At 37.9% G+C, this 18,807-nt stretch overlaps 1 protein-coding gene across 1 annotated transcript in view; it reads left to right on the top strand.

Annotated features, from left to right (window-relative positions):
* The window catches only part of LOC127619764 (astrocytic phosphoprotein PEA-15), a 40,539-nt gene extending 33,931 nt beyond the window's left edge, over positions 1 to 6,608 (top strand). The window contains exons 2-4 of the mRNA XM_052092748.1: positions 4,515 to 4,689; positions 5,270 to 5,425; positions 6,403 to 6,608. Of these exons, the coding sequence (XP_051948708.1) occupies positions 4,518 to 4,689; positions 5,270 to 5,425; positions 6,403 to 6,467 (393 nt within the window). The 5' untranslated portion in view covers positions 4,515 to 4,517 and the 3' untranslated portion in view covers positions 6,468 to 6,608. The remainder of the gene's footprint in view (positions 1 to 4,514; positions 4,690 to 5,269; positions 5,426 to 6,402) is intronic.
* The last annotated feature ends 12,199 nt before the right edge of the window (positions 6,609 to 18,807 follow it).

Here is an 18,807-nt window from a genome sequence, read left to right on the forward strand (position 1 = left end):
TCCTCTTTGATCTAATTTAAATAATATTTTGTTGATAACAGGGATGTACCAATCTGTGAATCACAAACTGCTGTTTAATAAGTAAAATTATAGTATGTTTTTTACAGCGGGGAACTCTTGAGGAACTAACAAAACAAAATGATAAATGTCCTTTGTCTGCCACCGTAGTACCGATTTCATGCCCACAAGTCACCATCCGATGCATCCTTGAGTTCAAGGACACATCCGGGTAATTTCCTGCAATCTTGATACTTGCGTTCTTGAGGATTGGAATCGAACTTTGGCAGTGGATGATGTTGTAGAACGCACATTGAGAAACAGTCCGTTTTACATGAAAGTGTCAGAATGTTAGCCTCAGTCACCATTAACTTTCATTGCATCTTTTTCCATACAATAAAAGTGAATGGTGACTGAGGCTAACATCTCCTTTTGTGTTTTGCTAAAGAAAGAATGTCAAGTGGGTTTGGAACAACAAGAGAGTGACTGATAGAATTGTTATTTTTGGGTGAACTATCCCTTTAACGTTTTCTTGTCTCCCCCTGCTGGTGGGTTTGTGTAACTGCAGCGCTGGTATTTAGGTCAGCAGCAAATCAGTGCGGTTTACAGATGCAGTGAGTGACAGACAGTAGCAGATAAACAGCAGCATGTCAACAGTATTTGTGCAGATGTGAAATCTGAGATGTGACACATACACTGTGAGTGGCATTGAGGGTGATGCTACAGTGGACACATTCTCATATAATCCGTCGTGGTATGAATGTGGAATATTTGCACTGTTAAAGCGCCTGCTACTCTGCACAAACAATACATTGTAAAATAAGAGGCGTTCATCTTGGCTCTAAATCCAGCACAGTTTCCTTAGACCTCTGTCCTTGTGTGGGCTGCAAACTGCAAAAGCGTTCAGATTCATGTGTTTGCCATCACAGGGGTGCTGTAAACAAGCTATATAGAGCTCTATCTTTGTATTTTGACAACACGATGGTTTGGACAGTAACAGAGCAGTTTGTGAGGCAGTCATTTTTGAAGAAGTGCAAAGATCCCACTTGAGTGTGTGTGATGGCCTTGAGCTCCTTTAGGAGATTTGCAGTGGCATTGTAGAGTTTGACCCATAATTCTCATTTCTGTGTAATGAGACAAATAGATAGTTAAAAATATTAATGTAACTTTTAAAAATGGCATGTAGTTTTCAAGTTTGTTTTTCACAGTGTTTGGGAGCTGACTAAAAGTTGTGGTTTACCACTACCAGCGAAGAGCTACAAACTTCTGGCAAACATTTACGGTGAATCAAAAGCTAATTTGCATGTGAAACTAACAAGTGGCACATTTGCTGCAAGTTTGTGGCTAGTTTCGATTTTTTTGTAAGGCTGACTTGGTAAAACCATCCAAATCGCTTTCAAATTGGCAACAGACTTTGACTTCTGAGACATTGGTATGGTTTCCATTAAGGCTGCATGATTGATTGAGTAAATACTGATGTCACAATATGGTCTTGCCTGATTACAAAAGCTTGAAAGCCTGCGTGTAATAAATAAACTGAAATCAGCTCATCAGTCAGCGCTTCATTCAGCATAGTGTAAGCTAGTGGCGCCCTCTAGTGGTCTGGATGGCATTATCCATTACAGAATTTAAAAGGGTGTTTTGTTCCTTTGGTAACTTTTTATTTTTCCATGATGTGGTTGACATTTCTGTGGAATTGCCTGACATATGCATAACATGAATTTATGATGTTCTATTATATAGAAGACAAACATGATAAATGTGAGTTTTAGTGTTTTGAACTGAAAAAAGTTTATAAAAATTGTATCTTTCATTATGGCTCACCTATATGTCATGTGTTTAACAGATTCAGTCCATGTTCAGTATAAATTATTTATTGTTAGATCAGAGAAAAATCTTTGTACATTTTTAAAACATAAGTTCTGAGCAAAACAGTGATCTGATGACAAAATAAGGTACGTGGCAAAACGTCAGCATCGGTATCGACCAGTAGCTTTTGTAAAAATCGGTATCAGCCAAAAAATGTCATAGCGGTGCATCCCTAATATTAACATTTATGTTCAATTTAATGTTGTCACCCTATTTGTTTAACCTTTATGAAAATAGTTTTTACTCTTGTAATATTGTATCCATGAGTTTAACCATAGTTCATTTTGTGGATACTATGGCTTGACTACAAATATCATGTTTTTAATGTAACTATGGTTACAGTATTTCCATAAAGAAATGTCAATCTTATTTCAATCTATTTGATGACATTGTTGAATTCATCATATTTCCAGAACTGATTGCAGAATTACAGAATATAATCAGATTGTAATCAGAAGTCAGAAGTGTACATACACTTAGGTTGAAGTCATTAAAACTAATTTTTTAACCACTCCACAGATTTAATATTAGGAAACTGTAGTTTTGCTAAGGCACTTGTCCAATTAGCGTCTGATAAGAGGTGTGCTGAATCTGAGGTGTACCTGTGGATGTATTTTAAGGCCTACCTACAAACTCAGTGCCTCTTTGCTTGACATCATGGGAAAATCAAGAAATCAGCCACAACTTCAGAAAAACAATGGAGTCTGGTTCATCCATGGGAGCAATTTAAAAATGCCTGAAGGTACCACACTCATCTGTACAAACAATAGTACGCAAGTATAAACACCATGTGACCACACAGCCATCATACCGCTCAGGAAGAGACACATTCTGTCTCGTAGAGATGAACGTAGTTTGTGTGAAAAGTGCAAATCAATCCCAGAACAACAGCAAAGGACCTTGTGAAGATGCTGGAGGAAACAGGTAGACGAGTATCTATATCCACAGTAAAATGAGTCCTATATCGACTTAACCTGAAAGGCTGCTCAGCGAGGAAGAAGCCACTGCTCCAAACCCACCATAATAAAGCCAGACTACAGTTTGCAAGTGCACATGGGGACAAAGATCTTACTTTTTGGGGAAATGTCCTCTGGTCTGATGAAACAGAAATGTAACTGTTTGGCCATAATGACCATCATTATGTTTGGAGGAAAAAGGCTTGCAAGCCGAAGAACACCATCCCAACTGTGAAGCATGGGGGTGCAGCATCATGTGTGGGGGTGATTTGCTGTAGGAGGGACTGTTGCACTTCACAAAATAGATGATGACATCATGAGGAAGGGATATTATGTGGATATATTGAAGCAACATCTCAAGACATCAGCCAGGAAGTTAAAGCTCGTCGCAAATGGGTCTTCCAAATGGACAGTGACCCCAAGCATTCCTCCAGAGTTGAGGCACAATGACTTAAGGACAACAAAATCAAGGTATTGGAGTGGCATCACAAAGTCCTGACCTAAGAACTGAAGCAGAACTGAAAAAGTGTGTGTGAGCAAGGAGGCCTACAAACCTGACTCAGTTACATCAGTTCTGTCTGGAGGAATGGGCCAAAATTCCAGCAACTTATTGTGAGAAGCTTGTGGAAGGATCCCCAAAACATTTGACCCAAGTTAAACAATTTAAAGGCAATGATACCAAATACTAACAAAGTGAATGTAAACTTCTGACCCACTGGGAATGTGATGAAAGAAATAAAACTGAAAGAAATCATTCTCTCGACTATTATTCTGACATTTCACATTCTTAAAATAAAGTATTGATCCTAACTGACCTAACACAGGGAATGTGTTGTGAAAAACTGAGTTTAAATGTATTTGGCTGAGGTGTATGTAAACTTCTGACTTCAACTGTATCTAAAATATTTTCTTCTTTAAATAGTTTCAATTTAGTTAGCTACTTTGTGTTAGTAATTGGTATTGTTGCTGTGTATTGTTTTAAAAGAGTAGCTTGACTTATGTTTATTTAGTTATGAGTATCTCTTAGCATAGAAAGAAACAGTTTCAAAGTACCGTAGCTTCCCCTAACACTAATTTCCCCATCACTTTAACATTAATTAACATGAACTAACAATGAACAATGTGTATTAAGCATTTATTAATCTTAGTTAATGTTAATTAAAACATATATTAATACATTTTTTAAATCAAAAGTTATATTAGTTAACATTAGTGTTTGCATTATGAACTAACATTGAACAATTGTATTTTTATTAACTAACATTAACTATGATTAATAAATGCTGTAGAAAATGTATTGTGAATTGTTGTTTGTGATACCTAATGCATTAACTATTATTAACAGATGAACCTTATTGTAAAGTGTTACCAATTTTTCAGATAATGATCCAAGTAAACAGTATTTCATTAAGAACAAAGACACACATTACTAGCAATAGATGAAATGCAAAGCAGGAACATGAATGACAAATGACCTACAACAGTCAGCAGTTACGACCACTGAAAAGCCTAGCGATGTCATTCGCTCATGACTATTGTTCAAACTCTATTGCTTACGTGCTACTAATAAACCATGTGTGTAAACTTGGTACCAAAGTAACTTTACTTTTGACATCCCTACTTCAAACAATGCTTATATATGAGACTTACATTTCAGATAAACAGAGTATTTGTTTCCGTCTCTTTTCTCAGAGTATGTCAGAATTCAGCTCGCTGTTGAGTGATCTGTCTGAGAACATCACTAATGAAGACCTGGAGCAGCTGAAATCAGCCTGTAAGGAGGACATCCCTGAAGACCAGAGTAATGCCATCACCTCCTCCAAAGACTGGTTCAGCTACCTGGAGAAAAACGACAAACTGGCACAAGGTGAGAGAGAGAGCCACAGAAATAGTTTAAAAATTCATGTGAGTTTAAAGGACTGTTTTACCTAAAAAGGAATATTCTGTCCTCATTTACTCATCCTCATGTCCATACAACTCGTGCGCTACATCTGAAGTCTTCTGGAGACATATGATAGCTTTGTGTGACGGACCTGCCAACATTTAAGTCATTAAACATTCAAAACATGCAAGCACACATTGTGTCGTGATCAATCACTATCAGCGTCATAAAAAAATGGAACAATTCATTATGAGGGCAGTTTTTGGCCATAAGTTTTACATTTCGGGGTCATTTTTGGGGGCATTTTGGAGACCCCTTAATTTTCTGATGACATCATTGACATTAAACCTGCCGTGGCGCATCTTGAGGTTATCCACATGGGCTCCCAGAAAAAGAAGATTTAAGCGGGATTGTAACGATATGAGTAAATGACGACAGAATCGCCATTTTTATGTGAACTATCCCTTTAAGTATTTAGTTTATTGGACGGTCATGTTTTGGAGCTAAAACAAATTCAGGACAGTCTGTTTCATCTGACATTTCTCTAATTGTCTCTCTTGTTCAGATAACCTTTCCTACATCGAGCACATCTTTGAGATCTCACGGCGGCCTGACCTCTTGACCCGGGTCATTGAGTACCGCACGACTGTCCTGAAGATATCTGAAGACGACGAGATTGACACCAAACTCACACGGATCCCCTCTGCGAAGAAGTACAAAGGTACATATCACTCATCTTAAACATTCTCAATGGTCCAAGTGCTTTCGAACAAAACCGTTTTTGGCTTCACAATGGACATCAGTTGCTGACCCAACGCACTTCCAATATTGTCTAGAGTGCAAAAATGTCCTTAAAATGAAACATTGAATTTAACTGATGAAGAGCATAGACTCGACAGTATGCTAAATTATTAACATGACATTATAGACCACCCCTGGAGTCGTGAGTTTGAATCCAGGGCGTGCTGAGTGACTCAAGCCAGGTCTACTTAGCAACCAAATTGGGCCGGTTGCTATGGAGGGTAGAGTCACATGGGGTAACCTCCTCGTGGTCGCTATAATGTGGTTCTCGCTCACGGTGGTGCGCGAGGTGAGTTATGAAGCCTCCATACATGCTAGGTCTCCACGGTAACACGCTCAACAAGCCACGTGATAAGATGCGCGGATTGACGGTCTCAGACACGGAGGCAACTAAGATTCGTCCTCCGCCACCCGGATTGAGTCACTACACCACCACGAGGACCTAGAGCGCATCGGGAATTGCGAATTCCAAATTGGGGAGAAAATAGGACAATTGACAGAACTATAAACAGACAAACAGTCAAATCTATACATAAGAAGCATTTGAAAAGTACCAAAAATGAATGATGGATGGTGGGGAAAGTTTCCAATTCAGTTTTAATGAACATTAGAGGTCGACCGATAGTGGATTTTGCCAATACGATACCTAAGGTGGTGGAAAAGGTGATAAAATGATGTTAAAACTATCGACAACTATTGGCATACATTTGTGCCGATAACGATAGTTCCAAAAAGCCACTATGGGCACCGATTATTCAGTAAAACCGATACATCGGTCTGCCTCTACTTCATATAAAAAGGTACAAATTGAAATCTGTTGGAAGCCCTGGAACATTAAATTGCACAAACTCCCACATCCAAATCTATTTTCATAACTGTCTCTCCTCTGCCTTTTAGATATCATTCGTCAGCCATCAGAAGACGAGATCATCAAACTCGCACCTCCACCTAAAAAAGCATGAGGTCAAAGTTCATGACCTCCGCTCCTCGTCCCTGGCACTCCATCTTGCCCATCATCTTCACCAAACCACACCTACTGCCCCACCCACTTTACCTCCTACACAAAAGAAGCCAAGCAGCCAATCAGATCGCCAAGATGCTCTTCAGCCACGCCCATGCCACGGAGGCACAGAACATATGGAACATGAGAACAAAACGGACAAAAAACATGTAGTCCAGTTACAATTGTAAAGTGTGTGTGTGTGTGTGTGTGTGTGTGTGTGTGTGTGTGTGTGTGTGTGTGTGTGTGTGTGTGTGTGTGTGTGTGTGTGTGAGAGAGATTATTTGGATGCTGATCGTATTAAGTGGCATTGCCAGAAACCGAATGGGTAGTTTCTTTATGTGCCACTGGTTAGTAGTGACAAGTTCAGCTGTTCCTTTAGCCACATTTATTCCATAGTTAGAAATGTGGGTAATCTTGAGGTTGGTACATTCCCTTTAAAAAACAAAATAATGACTCTATAACAAATATGAATTTGTGTGATTGCCACTTAGAAAGCCAATATTTGCCTTCTTTAGAAATATAATGCATTATTCCAAGGTATGCAATGACCTAAGTAGAGAATTCTTATTAGTTTTTTAATATTTCTGTATATCGTAATTCTAGGAATCATAGTTTATTACGTTATCGTTATATAATCATCTTTTCTAATCCAACAACAACCGTCTCATACAGTATAGAATCATATAAAACAGTGTTTTAGGAGAAATGGGCGGCAACATGAAAACGTTTACCTGCTTCGACATTATAAACACTGTCTATGGAAGAGCCGATCGAAACATTCGAACATCGTTTATTGACCTTGTAACTCTATTCTGCAGTTTTTGCGTTAGAAAATCGAAGGCATATATTTTTGTTAAAACTTGACATTGTTACATTTGACTACTTCTACTGTGAATTATTTATTGGAATAACTCGGTATACTGTTATGTAACACTTCAGATGATATGAGTGTAATTAATTACTGAAGGACGGGACGAAATCGCTAAAATAGAAATATTTACTTAAAGATGAAATACATCATGCATATCTATACATTTGCAGATCTCTGTGTGGATTTCAGATCATAAACTGGTATGAGAGGTCCAGACAGTGTCACGTACAGCGGTTTATTCTTCCATTTGTTCTTATTTCATAGAAGTATGTTTTGATAAGCGTGTAATAATATAGACACATTCCCCAGCCGTTCTACACAGCATAAACTACCGCTCAAACGTGTGGAGAAGCTCTTCTTTATTGTCACTTATTTCCATTTTTATTTGATTCAAATATTTTATTTTGTAAAGAAATCCATACGTAAGCAACACTACGATAAATAATGATTTTAGGGACATAAATTCAGAGTTTTGACTTGTATTATGCTGTGTTTACAAATATTAACATCATGAATAATAATAATATTCTGTGTGTCATTTGCTCAATAGACTGTTGTTTTGATTGCATAAAGCCGCAGCGTGTATTAAGGACGTGCCATGCCTGTTTTGATGCGTCTGCATGTCCGACCATGCATGATGCTCGCATGCATCCTTTATTTACAGACTCAATATTATTGTGTTATCATATTTCATTGGCAAATCAAACGTCTTTATAAAGGTCTGTAACGTTCAGTAAACATGGGTCTCCCCAAGAGTTTAAGTGTCAGTAAATATTATAGAAGAGTCAAATAAAAATTCTGTCATTATTTTCATTTTTTTATTTTGTGATCATTTACTCACCCTAATGTCCTTCCAAACCCATGCCATTGTTTCTCCTGCGAAAAACAAAAATGGAGAAATGTAGACAAATGTTCACGCTGCTCTTTTCCATACAGTGAAAGTGAATGGGGACGGGGGATGTTGAACTTCAAAAAGACCAAAAAAGTGTGATAAGAGTAGTCCATAACACTCGTGTGTCTTGCGAAGTCGTGCGATAGCAAAATAGAAGTCGTTATTTCCCGGAAATCTTTTGCGTTGCTATAGCTCTCTAACCTCATTTGCGTTTCCGCATATTCAAACTTTGTGTGTCATCATCAGTCTCGACATTTACAAGCTTGTTTGATAGAGCATGTGATTCCTCTCAGATTTTCTCTTCTGACACTGTTGTTAGGTTTAGGTTTATGTTGAGTAAATTATGACAATTGGATTTGTATTTCACAGATGTACATTACATTTATTCGGTTTGTTTCATCTTCTTGTAGGTCTATTGGTGTTTCTCAATCGTGTTTAAATCTCATCTTGTGAATTTTACCGTGACATTGTGACTGTGGTGATGTCCCCTAACTAGTGTCACATACAGTCAAACATGTTCCAATCAGTCTCATCAAACAAACCAGGATCGCTCTCTCTATTCGTCTGGTTGGTTTGTTCAGTGATGTTGTGGTTGGTTATGCAGTACATGAACTCTCTGTGGTATCTCATTGTAGTTGGCATTGCTTGTTTTCCCAACCGAGAATATCATTTGAAATCATCCTCTGACCAGCAACTAAGGGCTTCATATGTCCTAACGTGACACATTGGTTAGATGTGGTACTGTTGCTCACGTGTCGTCCGGTTATTTGAGCCGGTGCTGATTGTTAGATTTGTGTTTATCAAGGGCCTCGTCCTGCTCTTTTCTTTGCAGTTTAACACCACGTGTATTTCTGTAGTTGAACGCCACTTTCATTCCTCTATGCAGAGATTATTTGGCACTGTGCTCGTGTATGTTGCCTCTTTCGCTTGGAGACACGTTTTCGTTGTTGTTAATAACACTACATGCAATTCTCTGGAATCTATTGTGTGTTTGGCCAAACGATACTGCTCCAGAACTGACCGACCACTAAAGCCATAGGCACATAATACATGACCATTGAGTCGCAGTACTGAACACATATCAGCCTTGATAATGCTGCAAAAGCTTCATATTGCTGAAGATTTGTCACAAAAACAACTCAATGTGTTTAATCTTACTTTTACTTCCAGAGTCACAAAAACAAGAATCGCACTGAAATGTATGAAACTGAAAAATGTTATTTTGGAGTGAATCTCACAAAAAGCATATTTCACCCCAAAATCAAAGCAATGTTTTACATTTATTTAGCATAATAAAAATGAAGCCTGTTTTTAAATCGTGACATTATATTAATAACATTTAAACCTGTCAATCTCATTACCATAAAAAACATTGTAATACCGTAAATGTGTCGCACTTTTAGTTTATGATGATTTTAATGTGTGTGTGCGCGTGTGTGTGAGTGCGCGAGTGCGCGCGCGCGTGTGCTTGAGTGCGCGAGTGAGTGATTGCGCGAGTGTGTGCGCGCGAGTGTGTGTGCGTGCGTGCGTGAGTGCGTGAGTGAGTGAGTGAGTGTGCGTGTGAGTGAGTGATTGCGTGAGTGTGTGTGTGTGTGTGAGTGAGTGAGTGTGTGTTCTTTTATTATTATTATTTTACATAAATAGGATGGGATCTTCATCTTTATCTTCATTCTTTTATTACTGAAATGAGAATTAGTTTCAATTTTCTTTCTTTGTTTTCTTTATTTATTTTTTCATAATGTATTTTATTACGGTAAGGAGAGTGAGAAGGGAAATGTGTGTCCCTGCAGGATTATATTCATTATTATATAACTGAAATGAGATGAGTTTTCCAGTAATGAGAATATGGAGGGAAAATGTACTTAAATGTCACAATGCAAAAAACTTAAAGGTTCTAAAAATCTAAATATATCAATATATTTTTTCTGTTGATGTTTGAAGTATGATCCGGATATTTCACTCTATTGTTAAATCATTTATTTTTACTGATGTTATGTCCAAATACAATACATTGTGCATATTCATATGTGTGTTTCATCATTCATTAATTTATTTAATGCAGTTGTGTCATGTTTTGGTGAAATGAAGTATGTTTATTAACTGGACAAACGGTGGACATCGATTCATAATTGTAAATGTGATGGTCAGATGAGTTGTGTTGGTATAAATGTAAAAATATTTTTTACTATATTCTGTTTTGAGAACTTAATGCCATAATTTACATCAATTTGTCATATTCTTCTTTATGTTCTTGTTCTTTGTGTTGCTCAAATGCTTGTTCTGTGTCTTAGTAACGCTTGTGAGCATAATATGACGTGTTGCAGTCGCCACGCTTTTATCATGATGATGTTTGTATCAGAGCCCACGGGCTGTAAATGCAAGAAAACCGTTAATGACCACAATTTTACAAACGTCAGATTATGAGACTGAACTCTGGAGGTCATTAGATGAAGTGTGACGCTGTATAAAGGAGGAATGGATTGAAGTATATCAGTAAACTGATTCAATGAAATAATCTTCAGCATAATTATATTTGACCCACAAATCAAACACCAAACACTACCATGATGTATAAATATTGCACAAATTAAATAATACTAATTATATTATTGAAATATGCTTAATTGTCATGAATATCATGTCAAAATGCAAACAAAAAAATCTTATTGGTCCTTCAAAATGACCTTATTAATAAAAATGTATGTGTGTATAATATACACACACACACACACACATATATATATATATATGCTGTTTATAGCCAGATATTTTTCAACAGTTAATAAGTAAAAAGAAGAAGAAGAAGGGTGTAGATTGCTGTACTATTAAAGTGCAACTTATTTGTCAGTTCTGAATGTTTGATTTGAGGAAATGTAAGAGTGGAAATGGACGATTAACTCGCTTTAGGAGACATTTACGGCATAAATGGGAAGGAGATTGAAGATGTGGAGAGTCATAAGAGAAACATATCATATGATAATTGTTTAATGCATATTTGTAGCAAAAAAATAAAAAGCACATTTGACATTATTGTGCTCATGAAAGCTGGAAGTGTTAATAAAGTTTACAGTGAAAGTGTTTGATAGGGACAGATGTCTTCAGTGTGTGCAGAGGTTTGTGGGGTTGTCATGTGTTTTGGCATTTCCTTTGATTATTCTGAAGTGGGGAGATATTTTTGGTCACATACTCACATATAACACAATTGTTTTGGGCACTGGACTTATTTATTGACTCGATGGACTTTTGTCATCTTGCTCTGCTTTGCGGATTGCAGATGTTGTCGCTGATCAGAGTTTTGTCTCCACTTGAGTTGCATTTCTCTCTTTAAACTTTAAACCTCCATGGGCTGTTAGCATTTCTCCTGTGTTGTTTTTCTTTCTTTCGTCTTATGTTGTAATAAAAGCAACAAAGTGCTGAAATGTTAAATATAACTAAAGATGTGGCTTTTCTCTCGGAGTAAATAAGGCTGAACCGAAATGATTCCATTTGGTCATTGTGCTTAAATGAATATATAAATATTATATGATATATTAAAATATATTTGCTAACCTACAGATCTGTGTGAGAGCAGTTCATTCAACTTTTCAATGAAACCCATTTTTGCCACTTCAGAATGTTTGTGCCAGTCTCTGTTGTATCAGAGAGTCATGTTAGCTCTTATAATGCACACAAATGAAGATTTTTAGGAGAATATTTCAGTTCTGTTGGTTCATACGATGCAAGTGGATGGTGACCAGAACTTAAAAGCTCCCTAAATCACATAAAAGTAATCTGTAAGGCTCCAGTGGTTTAATCCATGTCTTCAGAAGTGATATGATAGGTGTGGGTGAGAAACAGATCAATATTTAAGTCCTTTTTTACTATAAACATCCACTTTTACCAGTCCTCCTATGCATGTTCACAAGAGGACAGAGTTTTTATTCTTCTATTTTTAGCAATTCAAATTATTTGTGCATTTTGCCACCTACTGGGGAAAGTTTATGTGGTTTTTGGAGCCTCTAAGTTTTGGACACTGTTGACCTTCATTTGTGTTCTGTAGAAGATAGAAACTCATACACATCTGGGATGAGGTACTAGTTTTGCCATAGACAGAAATGGCAGGAAATGGCATTCCACACTCATTTGAACCTTGTTTTCTCTTTCACACAAGCTGAACACAATATCACAACACATTTACATTTACATTTACATTTATGCATTTGGCAGACGCTTTTATCCAAAGTGACTTACAGAGCCCTTATTACAGGGACAATCCCCCCGGAGCAACCTGGAGTTAAGTGTCTTGCTCAAGGTCACAATGGTGGTGGCTGTGGGGATCGAACCAGCAACCTTCTGATTACCAGTTATGTGCTTTAGCCCACTACACCACCACCACTCCTTACACTGATGTTAACTGTACTGCTACACAATGTTTGTATCACTCAGCTTGTCTTTGTTTACATTCTACACCATAGTCTGAAGGCAGTACAAAGTGGAAGCGGAGTTGGAAAACCTGGAGTTGAGCTGGAGCCGAGTGATTACGGAAAACATTTGAACACAATTAAGAGGGGAACTCTGTCACCCCATTCCTGTCATAAAGGCTGTTCTAGACCACCTTTCAGTCACTTATAAAAGTCATATGTAAAGGTGCAGTCAGTCTTTATCAGTCAGTTATATTACTGGCATAACTGATTATGTAAATACAAAGCCCTGATTTCAAAATGTATTGTCAATAAAAAGCTTTCCATCTTTTTCCATCCACCCAGGTCATCAGTGTATGGAGATCTTACAGTCCGAATGCACCAGTGAGCCTGATACAACTTACAATGCAAAGATGGTCAAATATTAGTTAAAGTATTGGTATACACTTACTCACCATTTAACGCTGCCATTTAACAGGGATTATATACAAAACTGAATCATTAAAAGTTCAATAATACATATTCACCTTCCAAAGTTCAGATCCCAAATATCCTTTTTTTTCATTCCATCTTTATTATTAGACAGGCAATAATTGGTCTATTATATTTCACTTTCAAATTCACCTCTTAAATATTCCATCACCTGGATGATTAGCAGCCCGTTGCATCAGCTGCAGGAGACTAGGGTTTAAAGCCAGACAGTAACCATGTTTGAATAATTGATGAGCATGATTTGGAGGTTTTCTCCACTAATGGTTAAGGTTAGGTTTGGGGAATCTATAAATATATGCTTTTCTCTTCATTGGATAACGTCCTGTAAAGCTGAAAACAAATTGCTTCACTACTAGCTTTTGGCAAACTGTCCTGGACATGCCCATATGCCCTACAACACTTACCACTTTGGCCATTGGGGGCAATGTTTCAAAATTTCAGTCAACGTACACCAATTTTGCCGAAAGAAATGTCGGTCTATTCTTTCCGATTTCACTGTGAGATCAGGCTGAAAATTGCAGTGGTTCAAATTCTCCTTGTGTCTCACACGGAATAAATCACCCTCTGAAGGGCACATTGAAGGGAGAACAATCATAGTCATGTTGTAAGATCGCTTCAGACTGAATTTATTATAGCACTTTATTTCACTCTACTGTTCTATATTTACATACTATATAAGTACAGCAGCTATAGTAATTACTAGCCTAACCTTAACCCATATTAAGTACATGTAGTTACCTAATACTACTCAGTACTTTCTTGGGTAAGTATACTGAATGTTCACATACTGTAAAATAAAGTGCAATCGAATTTTCAATAAAAATGACTTAAAAAGTGAGTTCTGAATGACTCTAATCTTTTAAACCCTTTTAGTCATTTAGCACTCCAAATCTCTCATGGTGGATGGCAAAGTCTTCGAAGGGAATAGGGCATAGGGACGATCACTTCTGAATGGAACGCACCCTCAGTTGGAAATTCAACCTTGCACATGAAGAGCAGTTGAGTGCCGATGCACGATCTTCACTCGCTGCTATTAGGCTTCACCACTAAGTGTTGCATTTGGGTGTTGATGAAGACCAACAGCAACAGGGAGATGTCCTCCCCAAATAAACCTTTACCACAATCTGTGTGTCATCACATTCGACTTCAACTAGGAACATTATCGAAGTGCCACCTGCATTATTGTCCGTTATATTTCAATTAGTACTTATAACCGTGCTTCTTTGTATTGAAGCCGTTGGTCAGTAATATACTTCAATAAAGAAATGCAAGAATGCTGAGGCAGACTCAAGCACTTTGCCAATGCACTGACAACACGCGGTGCGATTTAACATAATAACGTGCGTTACTGTGGCGGAAACAAACCTGAGTACTTAAGAAGATAGAATTACCTTCAAAGTTTGTGCTGTAAAACTGTATGCGTTATTACTTTTGTGTAAATAGTCTCATAATCAGGCTGCTTTTGTGAAGTTGTGTCCTAATTTTGATTGGAGTGTCTTTTCATTTCCAGCAGGTGTTGAGTTTGTCTCCCTCTCAGTCAGTTTAGTGCAATTTGTGTGTGTCCAATATGTGCATCTATCACACTGTATCTGGATGACCAAATTCTGACATTCATTTCATTCAATTCTTCAACATTAGTGCTCAACATTTTCTCCTGGACAAAGTAAAGCACCCTAGGCGAACGAAGCCAGCGTTTAGAATATGCACAGCATCGTTTTAACCTTGGCAAACAAAATTTTCACTGCAGTTCGTCATCATTTCAGGGTAACTAATTGAAGTCTGTTCCCCCAGTAAGAATGAATTAGGCTTTAGTATTGCAAAATAATAAGAAACTTAATATCTCATAATAATGAAAAACATTTCCATAATTATAACTTCTCACATCATTTAGTCACCTTGATGACATCCCAGATGTTTATGTCTTTGTTTCTTCTGCTAAACACAAAGATTTATAGAAGGAAATCCAAGCTCTCTAGGTCCATACAATGTAAGTGAATGAGTCCCAAAACTTATAGTCTTTGTTAAATATATTCATAAAATTAATTGTATTTCATTTTCATCTTTAAGGTAAACAGCTTTGACATGCTGGAAGGGCTCGAGCATTGGACTGTGTTTGGGCTCTAAGATTTCTCCTGGACAATCTGACTGAATCTAGGAATAGAAAATTTGAAATAAGGTGGAGATAGGGTGGTGGAGACAAATGCCAGAGATGTGAGTGAAGCGGTCACTTATATCCTTAAAATATACTCATCAGGACTAGATGAACAAGCACCTACATTTTTATATAGCTAAAACTGTATTCAATATAATGAGAATGTTTTTATTATGAGATACTATGCCATTAGTATGAGAAAGTAAGTCATTAGTATGCAGGGGCATAGATTCCAGATTCCCTCTCTCCTTCTCAAATACTTGAGTCAGGATGGCTCCCAAACTGACCTCACTAGCATCAGTATGGACTTGGTAGAGAGAGGTTAGGGTGAGCAAGTACTGTTGGATTTTGAAGTGCTTTCTTGAGAGCCTCAAAGCCTGATTGGCATTCTGGAGACCATTTTCATTCCACTCCCTTCTTTTTAAGTTGGTTTAATGGACCAGCAAAGTCAGCAAAGCTTGGAATAAATGTATCGTACCATCCAGCCAAGCCCAGGAAACGTTGCAGAGACTTTAGATCCATAGGCACTGGAAAGACTGTGATGGCTTGTGTCTTTGATGGATCAATCTCTTCAACTGGGAGAAACTGGGTCTTCAACTGGGTCTTAAAGAAATGGCACTTCATGTTGAGAGTTAAGCTGGCTTGTGTCAGTCTGGAAAACACAGTCTTCAAATCTTTAATGAGCTGCTTACTTAGTGTACACGATGATATCATCAATGGACACAAATCATATCTTACCTCGTAACTCATCCAGCACATTCTCCATCAGCTGCTGGAACGTAGTCACTGAGTTCTATCAGGTGCACTCGCAGACTTGAGTGAAATTTAAGATGACATTTATTTGACGAAAATAAAACAGAAAAGTAATGTCTCTCTTTGGCGTAGGCCCCGTCTGGCAGTCCGAAGAAGTTGGACTTGGAACCGTCATATCCTGCCGGACATAGGAGGGAGGGGCGAGGAGCCTACCCCCATGCAGGACGGGACTCAACTGATGGTGGTGGGGCGATGGAGGTTGTCGCGTTAGCTCACTGAAATAGCAATGTGATAGATTTGCATGTGATAGATAGCAGACATATAAAGCAATGGCTTACATGTGATTGGCTAGAAATTACCCAGCTAATGGTACGATGATATATAGCTGCTAGTCTTCCCACTAGAACTACGCTGTGCTTACTTTTCCGTAATCCATATGGCATCTTAATAAAATGAAACAGCTCTTTAGTAGTAATAAAGGCATTTTTTTTGACTGGAGTTCCAATGTTGTAAACCAGGAGGCACATTCCAGGGATTCTAAGATATCATGAAGAATTGGATAAGCATCAGGTATTGTTTTACTCTTTATTCCCCTATAGTCTACACAGAACCTGTAGGACAAATACAGGCTTGGGTACCAGTATGAATTTCTGTTGATTATGAGGACATACTTCACTCTGGTTCTCCTTCACTTGCTTCCACAGACTCCCCTGCATTAGTGTGAATGTGCTACCGGTGTCCAAAATCTTGACTTCCTGACAGTTTTACCTGAAGGAGTGATGAATTAATGAGACAGGTAGGAGTTTGAGCAATGGTCACTCCAGCAAGATCTTTATGATTACGGCAGTTGTTAGCTTTCTTGCAGCCTTTCTCTTTGGAATCAGGCATACCAACCTTTTGCCAGCAATCCTTGGCACCCATGTAATCCTTTTCCACCATGGAACCAACCTTAACTAGTTGTTACACACTGCTCACTGTCCCTCTGAGGCAGCCTGCCACCCTTGGATTTATATTATTAAGGATGCGGCCTACCAATTCCTCTTCAGTAATGTCAGACTTACAGTAAAGACATAGAGCACGATAATCATATGCAAAGTCTCTTAGTTTCTGTCCAGGTTGCTGTACTAATGACTGCAGTTTATCTTCCACTTCTGCCAGATAATCATCCGGGAGAAAAGAAGTCATGAAGGCTTCTCTAAAAGTTTGCCAATCATGTATTTTACTCCTTTCTGCCTTCCACCAACTTAATGCAGGTCATTTTAATACTGTGCTGAGAGTTCCCATGAGTTCTACACTGGGCAAAATGCAAATGTCAAGAAAATTCTTCCTCTGTTCAATGAAGTTTAGAACATCAGCAGTTTCACAGGAGTCTCCAAAGGAAGGAAAGTCTAGTCAAATACGGGATGTGTAAACACCAGGCAAACTCTGAGACTGAGCTGAGATAAGAGGTCAATTATTTATAGGCTGATTTAGGAGATAAGTGTCATTCAAAGATGTACGCAGAGTATCTTTAGCTGTTAAGAGGTTCTTAGTGTTTATGGGAGGCGCTATCAGAGAGATATGTGACTGGTTTGGGGTAAGAGTTGGGGTAAGAGTGTGTAGCCTATGTAGAGTGGGGGTACTTGTGAGTTTTACTTCCCTAATTTTCCCACTTAAGATCTCTCTTTTAGAAACAATTAACAACTGCCCGCTCCAGCTTCCCTAAGCACTGATGGAAAAACTCTTCCATTCTCTCCAAGCTACCAATTACAGCTTTCCTTAAAGCAGATTCTCTGATCAGTGAACGGTTTACAGATTGTCTGAAATTATTGTCTAATGTTTCAACCTGTGTTTTCAGAGCCATTATTTCACCTTTTAGTTGTATACAATCTGTCTGTGAATTACATTATTCAACATCATCCTCATCATCATCATTGTCTTGGAGCTTAATAGAGAAGTCATTTCTGCAGTTGGAGGGCGTCGCATTACAAATGGATCGGCAGAAAAATCCACCAAATTCTCCTGATTATTAAACATAGTACATTCCACAATGTTTCTATTTCTTAACACACAAACTATTAAAAGAAGAGACTCCCCATACGGGCCTCCATTATGTAACATTGTGAATAAAATATAGACATTATTTACACCAATTTTAGTTCAGTTTCGCTGATGGATGTACATATATGAAAATGATACCAGCATACTCTATTAGAATCAAACAACCACAGTGTAGTGAACCCAATTAAAGAGAATAATCCACACACCATATATATATATATATATATATATATGGTGTGTGGATATATACAGTATATACACAAACATTTACAACCCCCCCCCCTTTCTAGAATGTCCAGCTCAATACAATTAAACTGGCCATTTGGAGAGAGCTCACCAGAAATCTTTATGTCCAGTGAAACGTGTCCAATATAGCGCCGTGTTACGAAAGTCCTCCGTATCTCTGTTCTTAATCCACAGTTGAACGTTATGTTGGAGTAAACAGTCTTAATGACACACCGCAATAGTAATCCATGTGAGTGTTTTTTGCTGCAAAGATCAAAATTTGTTTTGAAAGACCGAAGCTTCCCCTAGTGTTTTATTAGCACCTCGCCACTTCCTTATTTATCTTCTACTTCCTTCAGTCATGCCACGTGACCGGAAGTGATTGACATAATGCAAATTTTCATAATAACAGTGCCTGAAAATGATATTGCCCATAGGCCATACACAAATAGATAGGCATAAAGAAACAGACAT

Source organism: Xyrauchen texanus, chromosome 2, assembly GCF_025860055.1.
Source record: "Xyrauchen texanus isolate HMW12.3.18 chromosome 2, RBS_HiC_50CHRs, whole genome shotgun sequence".
NCBI classification, from domain to species: Eukaryota; Metazoa; Chordata; class Actinopteri; order Cypriniformes; family Catostomidae; genus Xyrauchen; species Xyrauchen texanus.